This window comes from Platalea leucorodia, assembly GCF_965183815.1.
Source record: "Platalea leucorodia genome assembly, chromosome: 1".
Taxonomy (NCBI): domain Eukaryota; kingdom Metazoa; phylum Chordata; class Aves; order Pelecaniformes; family Threskiornithidae; genus Platalea; species Platalea leucorodia.
In genome coordinates this window covers 105,881,553-105,895,035 of record NC_138823.1, presented here as the reverse complement: position 1 = coordinate 105,895,035, position 13,483 = coordinate 105,881,553, and the positions used below count along the sequence as shown (strand labels likewise).

The window sequence follows — 13,483 nt, the reverse complement described above, 5'->3', positions numbered from 1 at the left end:
ATATTTTTGTGAGGATGCTTTCTACTTGAAAATCCTTTATTTAATTTGCTGATATGTTGAGACAAGTGAAAATTTTACATAAATAGCCATACAATTTAAGAGTAAATCGCCTCTTGCTTTACTTCCAACTGATTAGCCTACTGCAAGATAAGAACTGAATGTTTTCATTGTGGCGGTACTGCTTTATTAGTATTTACACTTAAAAGTGGTACTTTATAAGGACTATTTTCTTAAGTGTGTATAGAATGTGTTTTGCTCTACCTCTTTCAGAAAACAAAACACACATTTTCACTTCCTTACTGTGTTGAATATCTTGTGTGTAGTCCCTTCTCTTTTTTTGGAGTATAGTCCAATCTCACCTTCCTGTCAGCCATTCTCTACCCATAGAGCAGAGTTCATCTTTCATGAACAGAACTGACCAGAATCATGCACTTGTATTCCAGATAATCTAAGAGATACCTTGAAAAATAGCCTTAATGCTTCTACACTTCTGTCGGGGTTTAACCCCAGCCAGCAACTAAGCACCATGCAGCCGCTCGCTCACTCCCCACCGGTGGGATGGGGGAGAGAATCAGAAGGGTAAAAGGGAGAAAACTCGTGGGTTGAGATAAGAACAGTTTAATAATTGAAGTAAAATAAATTAGAACAGTTAAATAGGCAAAGCAAAAACCATGCACGCAAACAAAGCAAATCAAGGAATTCATTCACTGCTTCCCATGGGCAGGCAGGTGTTCAGCCATCCCCAGGAAAGCAGGGCTCCATCACGTGTAACTGTTACTGGGGAAGACGAACGTCCTCATGCCCAATGTCCCCCCGTCCTTCTTCTTCCCCCAGCTGATGCATACTGAGCATGACGTCATATGGTATGGAACAGCCCTTTGGCCAGTCTGGGTCAGCGCTCCCCCTGGCTGTGCTCCCTCCCAGCCCGCCCCCCCCCGCCCCCCCCCCCCGTACCCGGCAGAGCAGGGGAAGCTGAAAAGTCCTTGACCAGTGTGAGCACCGCTTAGCACCTATTTAGCAACAGCTTAGCACTGCTTAGCAAGAACCAAAACATCAGTGTATCATCGACATTGTTCTCATCCTAAACCCAAAACACAGCCCCATTCCGGCTACCAAGAAGAAAATTAACTCTATCCCAGCTGAAACCAGGACAACTTCTCTCTGAAAATCTGTTGTGCTGTGATTTTACTTGCATTTCCTTTGTAGCCACTGTATATGGGTAACTCACAATAAACTAATACACCCAGGCTATTGTTACTGATTTACAGCTTAAAGCAAAAGGTTTTTTTTGTTTGTCCTCAAGTCAATGACTTTGCACATTCAATTACTGGTTTTCATTTATCTAGTCTTCAAGATAAATGAGTTTCTCCCTCTATTAACATGTCTCTCCTTACATGAGCAGCAGTCTGCAATTTGTAAAGCTATGGCTTTATGAACTTACTTCCTTGACTGCTCTTGATGATCTTTTATCGCAGCAGTTTGCAAAAGATCTGGGTTTCCCTCATAATGGCAGGATCTACAAAGTGTATCTGTTACAGTATTTTTTTCAGGTAGCTCAGCATCCTGTATAAGTTTTGACAGGTGCATTTGTTCTTGCTTGAGCAGGTCACCCCAGTAATGCAAGAGTTCAGGGCTTGTGGTTTTCTGCAGAGCGTAAGTTATACTTCTATGTATGGGATCTGAGAATGATGAGAAATACCACAGCTGCCTTCCTGTGCATGCAGGGTCAATGCCTCAAGAAGAAAGCAGCTGCCAAAACCATGAGTAGAATGCTGCAATATTATCTTGTTTAGGCAATCCATTGATCTGTGAAGATGACACATTGTCAAGGGCTGAAAAAAATGCGTGTCTATTAATGAGAAAACTTGATAAAGCTGTGAGAAAACTCCTGATTTTGAGCTGTAGTCTTTAATTACAGAACCATAAAGCTCCAAGATGCAGTACAACTCCAGGTAACAGGAAGAAGATGAGTAAGTGGAAGCATGCCAAGATAATACTTCTTCTTTGTGGGAGAGTGACAGGAGAAGGGAGCACCAGGAATAGCATGGTAATGCTGCTCAATGCTGATCTTGCTGATGTTTGTCAGAATCTGACAAGGAGTCAGAAGAAAAGTCTCTACATTGTGCAGCTGTACATGAGGAGATATCCTGCTGCCAAGAGGAATCCATCTTCTAGCATGGAGATGACTGTACCAGCACAACTGAGCACATATCAGGGGGTACAGATCCACTGGGTGGACACTTCAGCAATGACCTTTCTAAGAGGCTCCAGAAATAGACATAGAGAGCAAGCAAATGCTCAAGTTGGCCCATTGACATGAAGCTGGAAGGTAGACTGGCACAAGTATCAATGCCCACTTTGACAAGGATGGTGCTAAGGCTGCTATTTGATGAATTAAGACTACTGGAGAAGGAGAGGAGGACATCTGGAATATCTGGCCCCATGGAGCTACACAGAAGAGAATTTTCTTATTTTGTCACTGGCTGTGCAAGACCCCACAGCAGCTATATGGACCAGGGAAATCTTGGATCAAATGGTTAAGTCTAGAGAGACACAGAGGGAGATGGGTCCTTTGTAAGTGTTGTCTTAGCCAGTCTTCCCAAGAGTTAACCCTCCACATGCTGTTGTAGACAATGAAGGCAGAGCCAAGCACTCCTGTGTGTGATCTGGCAACAGGAGCAATGTACAGGTTTAGGGGTAGGAGAACTTTGTAGCTTTCTTAAACAAGAAATGAAGCCTGCAGGAAGGTGCAGTGAGGGCAGCTTCTCAAGCACGCGACTGGCAAACTGCAAGCCTGGTATGTCAGTCACTTGGAGGCAAAATCTTGCACTGTCAAGTGTTGCAAGAATAAGGAGATTCTTGGCCAAGGCAGCAAAATCTGGGGAAAGCAAAAAATATACAGCAAGAACTACAGTGAAAAAACAAGCAATGCGGAACATTCTTATTAAGTAGTGTGGTTGAGAGGAACTGAAATGGCAGTAGGCCTGCTCCTGCTTACATGCAATGCAAGGAGGTAAGGAGAAGCCTAATGTACACCATTTACAGACACTGCACAGAAAAAGAGACTTTTAAATCCCACATTGACAGTGGGTATACTGAAATTCTGCAGATCAGATGTGTTCATTCAAAGAACCACTTCATTTCCTTACTGTACATTGTTTTTCATGCAGTGTCTCCTGCAGGTTAGAACATAGGAGCTCACAATGGGCGGTTTGCTGGTTGTTTAGCCATAACCAGTCATAAATAGCTTAATTGAAAGTAATCGTGTGCAAATCACGGTTTCTGTGCTAGTAAGCAATAATGATATTCCTTTTAAAATAAAACAACAACAAAACAGCACACTTGGCAAAACTTGGAAAACTTATTAGAATCATAGAGTTGTTAATGTTGGAAAGCACCTCTGAGATCATCGAGTCCAACCTGTTAACCCAACTGCCTGGTCCACCTCTAAACCATGTCCCTGAGTACCACATCCACATGTTTTTTCAATACTTCCAGGGACTGTGATTGTAAGAGCTCAGATGAGTAACCCAAAAGAATTAAAAATATTTGAGAAAATACTTCAGTCAGGTAATAGATACGCATCGATATTCTGGGAAATGGAGACACTCCATTTGGTTTTTGATAGGACATGAATTGTATGAATGGTACATTGGTTAATTTATAAATATACAAGCGAATTCCAGTTCAGGACGACCACAAATGAAATTCCCCAAACAGGATATGAGCAAGCTGATGAGACACCAAAACAAGCAACCTAAAACTGCAAGACCTGAACCAGAGACAAGTACAGGTGAGAAATAAGCAGTAGCCAGTTCTTACTGTCCCTACTTACCCAGGTATCTGATCAGGATCATACAGAGAAGACTACTGAACCTGCAGGATTTTTTTTTTCATCTTCTTGTGAAATGATTTACAACAGGTTTAATTTTCTTCCTCATCTTAATAGATAGTTTCTGTTACCCTTGGCCTTTCAAGACCTTTGCTAACAGTGAAGCTTGCCACTGCAGGCTTCTTTTTGCTCTTCAGTGAAGTGTGGGTTCATGCTTCTGTACGGCTAGGAATAAAGAGTATTCTTCCTTGCATGTTGACCTGACACTCCCCTCCTCTTATGTCATAGCAGTCCAATGAGGTTTGCTCCCAAATTTGGAAAGGAAAGTCTGCACACTGTTGAAAAGAGACTTTGTTTTTTCTTCACTGTCCCATCTGGTGATATCAAAGTTTGATACTGTAAAGAAAATCTTATTTGTGCTTTGTCAGCCTTAGTGACAGAGGAGTAAACAGCCTGAAGTACTATTCTTCACTCTGAACGTCTAGATACAGAAGATGCATCTTCCTGTTGGATTGCCTTAGCTGTTCACTGATGCATCCAGAACTCTCTAGGGCAATCCAGATGTTTGTTGAGGATACCTCTTTCAAAGGAAACTTTCAGATTAAGGAATACTGAAGTCCACCATTTCCTTGAAGATTCCTCAACCCAAATTATGCTCCCTTAGAATCTCCTTGATGATTCTAGAAAAAGAAAAAGCAATTGTTCTGTCTCTCCCACCAACTGCATTGGCCTGCCTTTTGTTGTTCTTGTCTGTACAGTCTGTAAGTTGGGGCTCACTCAGATCATCAGGTGGCTGAGGGTTGCCCTTCCATGAAGTTCTTCTATATGGAAGATTCTGGAGGTACAAAGTGCACATAAAACACTTGCCTCGTCTTTGAACACACATATGGGTAGTCACAACTCTGGCATCGTGTAGTATGTTACAAGCAAAAGGGAGTAAGATCCTGTTTCTGCTCTTTAGAGAGTCATTGGAACTATGGATGTTAGGTGTTGGCCATGAAATTAGTTTCTCTACAGTTCATCTACTCCAGTTCATCTCACCTTTTCCTACAGGGAAATAACATTTAATTAGTTAATTTCTGCTGCCACCCCACCCCCCGCTTTCTGTTCTGTCTTCCTATTTGAGTACTCCAGTCTTGACTATCTTGGAATTTCTTGAAGCTGAGAGACGTTCTAAGTATTTCTGAAAGATACTGTCTTGGAAAAGAACTCCACTCTGTTTACCCAATCCCCATTTTTGTGTCTAATCATGTATTCTAATTAAGTGAATTGCCTTAATGACAGTGAAGTGAAATGCCTTAATGATTAAGTGAATTGCCTTAATTTAAAAACACTGAAATGACAACTTTAAAATCCACATTATCCATTTGAAAATGTAGAATTATATTGTCAGACAGTAGAGTTGTATCATAGAATTTTATGCTGGGTTCCAAGAGTTGAAGGGAAAATAATTCATGATTTTTGTAATAGTGATGACATACTAACATTTTTAAAATGTAAATAGTGTAATATGTAAATCAAAGTGTGCTCTCACTACTGCTTTTGCTTCAGTCATTTGAGTTCTTTAATTTTGTTCTTGTTGAAAATAATGTTACAAAAGATGAAGATATTGTATCTTTGTACACTCTCTTGCCTCGTTTACCTAGAATGCTGTTCTTGCAGGAAGGATTTAAAATTTGTCAGTGACATTGAGAAGGAAATGAGAATGCTTGTGGAAGCTGTGAATAAGGTCAGTATTCAGATATTCTGTATGACTTATTATAAGAAACAGTTTAGTTTGGGGGAAATTTGATGTTACTAAACTTTATTAATACTAATAGTTATGAGTTGACAATAGATATGTTTGGGCTCCAATAGAGTGCACATTTTAATTATAAACAGAACAAAATTTTTAGGAGACATAGTAGTTCAGGATCACTTTGGTGACAGCCAAGCTTTGTTTAAAGATTCCCCCAGTGCTAGGGTTTAATGCATCAATGGATTAGTACTAATTTTTGGATCTCCATTAATAACGTATTAATTGTCAAAGATGGTGTTTAAAGGTTCAGACTTTGAGGAGGAAAGCCTAGATTCTTCTGATCCCTGTAGTGGAACTTGCTCAGAAATTTGTGGATACTTTCCTGCATTTGCCAGGGTGTGAGGTAGTCCTCCTCCTTCTATAAGGAGACTCTGATTCAGCCACAGTTGTTTGGCAGACTCCAGTATACACCTAGAGATGTTGACACCATAGACACAACCATAGGTTTTTCAGTGAAAGTAGAATTCTGCCTTCAGGCCTGTCAGGTTAGCATACTCCTGGCTTGCTGCTGCACCATTCGTGACCTCGTGTATGTGGTTCGAAGGACAGTGTAAACAATACTATCCTCAGTTGCCCTTAGCTCTAGAAAGATTTAACCTTGTGTAGAAAGCATTAATTTCCTTCCCTCTGCCCCCTGAGGACAATTACTTTACTTTATTCCTTATGTATGATGCTTCTTAAACAATCTTTGTCCTTGTCCACCTGTCTAATGTTCTTGCCCATTGTTTTCCACATTGGAATGAAAGTCTAAAAGGGGGCCATCTGTGTCTAATTATGTTCAGGTCCCTCCAACCTCTGACACGTGGTAACAGATGCATAGAACAGTTGTTATCGCCTAAAAATAATTTGCCCAGTGTTGTGTTGCCTGTGGTTATTCTATTTTACATATACCTTTATATATTGCCTTTATTGTACACACGTATGTACATGAGTGTGTGCACACATATATATTTCTATATATATAACTGTGTATACCCATGTATATGCCTATACTAATATCAAACCAAGATATGTAATATATATTAAAAAGAAGGGCAACCACAGGTCTTGATTTTGCAATATACAATGAATTAGTGACATGAAATATGACAGACCAAGAGAACCATAGAGCTCAACAGCATCACCAGTACTTTAGTTCTCAGCAGTAACCATCTATTTGTTAAAAAATGATCCTACAAAGCAGACAAATGGTGTCTGTTAAAGAGCATCTACATTGCAGGAGAGAATGAAAAAACGAAAACAAAGCAGATGTGACAATATTTTCCCTGTCTGACCTAAAGGGAGAATTACCCAGTGGTTACTTAAGCTTTTATCATGGTCAGGATGAACGAGTTAGGCCCACATGACAATTCAGTATCTCAAGGATCAGTTCTGCACCATCCTGCCCCGCAGGCTGTTGGGAATTGCTATTCCATAAGGTACAAGAAGTCCCCAGAAGTCAAAGTATATTTCAAAGGGGAAGAGATTTCTTTCTAAACACCAAAGGCAAGTGACAGAAGCCTTGAAGCTTGGTATCCATATGTTATAATGCAAATGTAGATAAGAAATCATTCTTCTTTCATGAAGTTTTCAGTAGGCAAACCCAACAGTTACCCGAGGAGTTCCATGACAATCTCAACGTTCTGTCCCTAAAAATTCTCTATTTAATTACATATTAACTTTCACAAGGCTGTCAGATTCCTTCTTGAAATGTTTATATTCCTGATTATCAGTTTTCTGTTTAGATGCCCATTCTAGATTTGCATTATTCACGTTGCTTACAAACTCCTGTGCTTGTGCACATCAGCCCATTTAGTAACAGTAGATTGACTTGTGCCCTGCTACACGAGGAGGCTGTAGTTGTTTCACAGAATCACGGAATGTTTGAGGTTGGAAGGGTCCTCTGGAGGTCATCTTGTACAACCCCCCCTACTCAAACAGGGCCATCTAGAGCCAGTTGCCCAGGACCATGTCCAGATGGCTGCTGAGTATCTCCAAGGATGGAGAGGCCACAACCTCCCTGGGCAGCCTGTGCCAGTGGTCAGCCACCCTCACAGTAAAAGAAGTGTTTCCTGATGTTCAGAGGAGCCTCCTGTGTTTCAGTTTGTGACCATTGCCTCTTGTCACTGCACACCATGGAAAAGAGGCTGTCTCCATCTTCTTTACACCCTCCTTTCAGGTATTTATAGACATTGATAATATCCCTCCTGAGCCTTCTCTTCTCCAGGCTGAACAGTCCCAGCCCTCTTAGCCTTTACTCAATGGAGAGATGCTTCAGTCCCTTAATCATCTTTGTGGCCCTTCACTGGACTCTCTCCAGTGTGTCCATGTCTCTCTTGTCCATTGTGGGCTCCCCAATACACAATACTCCAGGGGAGGCCTCACCAGCGCTGGGTAGAGGGGAAGGAGCACCTCCCTCAGCCCGCTGGCAATACTTTGCCTAATGCAGCCCAGGATACCAGTAGCCTTCTTCGCTGCCTGGGTACATCGCTGCCTCGTGTCCAACTTGGTGTCCACCAGGACCCCCAGGTCCTTTTCTGCCAAGCTGCTCTCCAGCTGGGTGGGCCCCAGCATATACTGCTGTGTGGTGGTGTTCCTCACCAGGTGCGGGACTTTGCACTTCTTGTTGGAACTTCCCGAGGTTCCTGTCAGCCCATTTCTCCAGACTGTCAAGCTCACGCTGGATGGCAGCACGCCCCTCTGGCCTATCAGCCACTCCTCCCAACTTTGTGTCATTGGCAAACTCGCTGAGGGTATGCTCTGCCCCGTCGTGCAGATCACTAATGAAGAACACGAAGTGAACATCACGAAGATGTTAAACAGGACTGGACTGAGTAACCGAGTACGCGGTCCCTCTCCTCTCCCCGCAGGGTACGCCGCTAGTTACTGGCCTCCAACCAGACTTTGCGCCGCTCATCACCACCCTCAGGGCCTGGCCATTCAGCCAGTTTTCAATCCACCTTGCTGTCTGTTCATCCAGCCCCTGCAGAAACAGCTTGAGGGGCTGTGAGGCTCTTATGGGAGACAGTGTCAGAGACCTTACTGAAGGCCTGGCAGACTCTAGCCACTGCTCTCCCCTCATCTACCAGGCATGTCAGTTCATTGTAGAAGTTTATCAAGTCGGTCAAACATGACTTCCCCTTGGTGAAGCCATGCTGACCACTCCTGAGGAGTTTCTTGTCCTTCATGTGCCTGGAAATGGGTTCCAGGATGAGCTGCTCCATTGCCTTCCCAGGGATCGAGGTGAGGCTGACTGGCCTGTAGTTCTGTGTGTCCTCCTTGCCCGTCTTGAAGATAGGAGTGACAGCATGTGTGGAAGCCATGCTCTGACTTTCTTTTCCTTCAAAATGGTGGTGTGTATGGTGTGAAAGAGAACATGTCCCTTGCACTGTAAAGTTGACCTGTTCTCTTTTACTCAATTCTTCTTCTTGCATACTTTTTTTATTTCTGGAAGTCTAAGAGGCTTTATTTTCTCCCTTATAAGAGTCATGTTTCATCTTGCAGCCCACAGGTATTTATGTTGTCTTGGGCATGTCTCTCTACCTGGTAAGTGTTATCAGTGTTGGTCATTCAGGCCTATGTCCAACTTGACCAAGTCAACTCCCCCTTTTTATGTAGCCAAAGATTGGATTAATATGTTTGACATGGCATTATGCAAGGAGACTGGTTTTAGTTGTTCTTTTGCCGTGATTGCTAAGTCGTTCTTATGCTTGAGTCTGTGTTCAGTTGTCTGTTTATCATGACTCCTAAATCCTTTCTGACTAAAGATGTGGCTTATTTTCTTTGTTTCTAGATGTAGAGCTTTACTGTATATTTGTATTAAAAGTATTTTGCATGCCAGTCTATCAAGCATTCAGGTAGCTCTGCCTATATCAGTATTATGTCTTTCATAGTTACTATGTCTTTCATGTTACTTATGGTTACACATTTCACTTTGACTTTTTTTTTTTTTTTTTTTGCACCATGCCTTTGGAGATACCTTTGGAGATATTTCAGCTTAACTGAATAAATGAGTAATAAAAAGGATTTTGATACTTAAAAGATTTAGCATCAATATGGTTCAGCTGTATAGGACTTCATATGACTTTGCTTGCCTCATGAACATCTGTTCCCCTAGACTAATCAGTATGTATCCATCTAACATAGCAGAGTTGTCATTGTTGATATATGTAAGCAGACGAGACAGGAAACAATTCATATCATCCAGCTCTGTCTGCATATGGGCAGAAATTCTGATGTTTTTCTAAGTGTGGAACTGTTGCCACATTTTTAAAGCAAACGTTACTAGTCATCATAAATAGGTACAGAATCTGTAGAGTTTTCATCATTCAAATGCTTGTCTGTATGCTGGAAGTGTTGTAATAGGTAGGAGGTTTATTATTGTTCATTTTTAAGTAAAGATTATATCCTGACAGCATGTGATCTCCCTGAAGAAAGGAAATGATTGACCACAGTTTCTGGTCCAGTTACTATTAATAATTTAGCTATTTTGCAATCTAAGAGGAGACAGATATTAACCGTCTATTTACAGGGTAGCTACAATATACCTCTGATGTGTATCTTACTGTATTACATGTGGTGGTCTTTAATTTAGGTGACTGACCTTTTGTAAATCCACATTGACTACTCCCAGGGACCTTCACCTTCATGTACCTAAAAACGGCTTCTAAAAGGACTTGCTGTATGATTTTTCCCCCAGGCTTTGAAGTGTGGCTGATCAACCTGTAGTTCTTGGGTTGTTTTTCTGTTGTGGTGTTTTGTCGGGGTTTTTTTGTTTGGGGTTTTTTTTGTGGTTTTTGGTTGTTTGTTTTTTTTTTTTTTTTTTTTTTAAACATAGTTGCAACAATTACCTTTCTCTAGTCATTGGGTTCCCACCCCATTCTCTACAATCTTTCAGAGATGATAGAGGCCATCGTCCTGGCCTCTCAGTGCCCTTAAATGCACTGCCTGCAGTCCCAGGAACTTGTGTAGGTTGGGATTTCTCTAGAAAGCCCTGGCTCAAACTTTTTCTACTACTGGTAGTTTGTCTTCCCCTTGAACCCTGTCTGTAGACCCAAAGACTTTGTTGGTGACAACCAAGGCAAAAGCTGAAGCAGTGTCTTGAGTCCCTGAAGCAGACTGAAGCACTGAGTGTCTCATCCTCATCTGCATTTGCTGTTACAAAGTCACCCAACCCATTAGGACAGGGCTCATAGGGCCCTGCTTTTTTGTTTGTTGGTTTTTTTTACTGTTTATCTAGCAATCGGTGTTGAATCAAGCATTATCAGTTTTTGTTAACTGAAATTAAAACTACAATTTTATTTAATAAAAAGTCTATTGATGCCATTACATGGCAGATTTTGCAGATAAATAGCTTCTTTGTTAGAAGGAAGTGGTAAATAAATCTGACACCTTCGTAGCTGTCTGCAATATGTGCATTGCAAAGCCAGTCTGAAAAATAAAATTAGATCTGATTCAAAATTGGCAGATCTTTCTGAAAAATAAAAATTCAGAAAAAATCATTTTATACTGCTTCTTTGGGATGTAAGAATGGATACATTCAGTATTTTCAAATTTAAAAGATACCTGTATATGTGTGTGTGTATACTTTGAGGTGATGGAAACAATAGAGAATGCATACTTTAATTTTTGGGAAATGGACATTTTTAGACGAGTTTTCTGTCAATATTGAGATATTACCAATTTATGGTACTAATTTTGTCATAGTGGCAAAATCTTAGAGGTAGAAGCACTTTTTTCCTTTTTTCTTCCCCCTGTCCCCCCCAAGGAAAACTTTACCTTTCTATTTTCTTTTTTCTTTTTTTTAAACCTTTTCTCTTGAATTCAGGGCAAGCATACAAAGAAGAGCCATTGTTACCCACCAATGAACAGAGATCACCGCAGAATCATCCATGAATTAGCTCAGGTTTATGGCATTGAAAGTGTGAGCTATGACAACGAACCAAAGCGTAATGTTGTTATCACTGCAGTGAAGTACGTAATTCATTATTATTTTCAAATCTATTAACTCTAGTTTAAATAATCGGATGTTTTTATCACTTACTTGAATGAGTTTATTTACAATGTAATTTGCAACATGCAGTAACTTCCAGTAGAAATTTTTTTTAAAGCAGTTTTTAAATTGATAATTTCATAGGCTTCTATTTCCACTAGTCAAGTAAATCTTCAGAGAAGAAAACGCAATTAGAAATTAAAAAGCTAAGAAAAGATTTTGCGAGGCTGTTTTCCATACATCTTAGCAGTACCTTTTTGTCTTTTGGCATCAGCTAAATTTGATAGAGGTATCAAAGATAATAAATGTCATAAAATTTTGTGAAAATTAATTGCTGGGTTGAGAAGTCATACCTAAATTTGCACCTTCTTTGAAAAAATCTGGTATTGGAACTTATTTGTTCTCCATCTATCTGAACCTGCCACAGAGTATACTCCCTCTTTAATGGACAAAGAGCGATCTGGAATTACTGCAAACTGACGAGATTTCTAAGCAAAACTGGAATATTTGCAGAAGACCCACAGAAGGCAGTTCATGTTAGAGAAAGAAATGCAGGGAATATAGCTGAGGGATGAGCAAGGTGATTGCACTGGAGACATAGTATGGGAAGGCTTCCCAAATCAGGTATCAGGGCTTCCTTGATTCTGCTGCTCACTGAGCAGCATATTTAGTTTAGCACTGTCAAATTGTGGTTCTTTGACAACCAGTTGTTTTTAACTGTAGATATCGACTGTAGTTATAAAAAAAAGAAAAACCTGACACCATCCATTCTACTAGAGTGCCATGAGCTGCTCCTGAGCCTGTTCATGGGTTAGTAGCTTAGCTACAATCTTGATAGAGAGATGGAACACCACTTTGATACCCCTTTCTGTTTCCATGAAACGATTTAAGATACTCTTTTTGTTTCTAGTAAAGGAAGGGGAGAAGAGAGATCATATTTGAAAAAGCTTATTTAAGAAAAAGAAATAGATGGGGTGGGGGGCGGGATGAGAAATTAGTGAAGAGGATAAAGTGTCAGAGAAAGGAGCAGGACAGATGGCTGTGCTTTAAAAACAAAGACGTATCCTGCAACTTGACAATGGGAGGCCTTCCTCTGGGGTTTTAGGAGAGATTACACACTTGCTCCTTCCCTTGTGTTATTCAGGGAACAGCATACTGTGCAGAATGCACATGCTGCTATTTCACCTCTGCCACTCCAACAGAGTGGTCTACTAAGAATATTCTTCAGCTGCATAACAATGTTTCTTATTTCAGTGAATACCTTCTGAACCAGGTTGAAAGGTAACATCTAGGCTGGTATGGTGAAAAGGGGAAGGCTTTCCTCTCCAAGTTGACACATGTGCTTCACTGTACCTGTCAGTGGTTTCTTTAAGTCTTTTACTCATATGAAGTTCCTCCTCCAACGAATAACTCTGGATGCCAGAGCCTGTTAAGGGGTGTCTGCTGCTTGTTATGTAGTGACCAGTGTTTAAGCAGGAAACAGAATTATTCTCTGGCTTCTTTAAGTTTTTCTGGACACATTCAGTATTTGATCTCCAGGTACAAGTTCATTTTACTTAATAAGTTAACTGTCTCTGCAGCCTTTCTGATATCTGGAATAACTTCACTGCCAATTTGACAGAAGTTTGGATGAGTTCCTGAAGGTACTCTATCGCTTTAAGGACTTCTATTCTACCTTTCACTCTCTATGAATTTTCTCCTCTGCCATGAGGAAGAAGCTAACTTTCTTCCCACTCCGTTTACAGTCACAAAGGCCTTTTCCAATTACTGCTTCTCAACACCTCTAACCTCTAAGGCTTTTTGAGCAATTTAAGCACAAATAATGCTACATGTCACCAGCCAAGGTGGTTTTAACAGCAGTCCTGCTCCAGAAAAGAGCTAC

The 13,483-nt window shown here is 40.8% G+C and overlaps 1 protein-coding gene across 10 annotated transcripts in view; it reads left to right on the top strand.

Moving 5' to 3' along the window:
• NFX1 (nuclear transcription factor, X-box binding 1) overlaps window positions 1-13,483 on the top strand; it is a 71,559-nt gene that overhangs the window by 48,770 nt on the left and 9,306 nt on the right. For 3 of the 10 annotated variants that reach the window (XM_082325013.1, XM_082325008.1, XM_082325014.1), the window contains exons 21-22: window positions 5,495-5,561; window positions 11,437-11,582. The exons of 1 other annotated variant lie outside the window; for it this stretch is intronic. In XM_082325013.1, the coding sequence (XP_082181139.1) occupies window positions 5,495-5,561; window positions 11,437-11,582 (213 nt within the window). Of the gene's footprint in view, window positions 1-1,918; window positions 2,440-5,494; window positions 5,562-7,550; window positions 7,789-11,436; window positions 11,583-13,181; window positions 13,245-13,483 lie in introns of those variants that run through there. 6 more of the 10 variants (XR_014229566.1, XR_014229567.1, XR_014229568.1 and 3 more) reach the window with 5 other exon arrangements.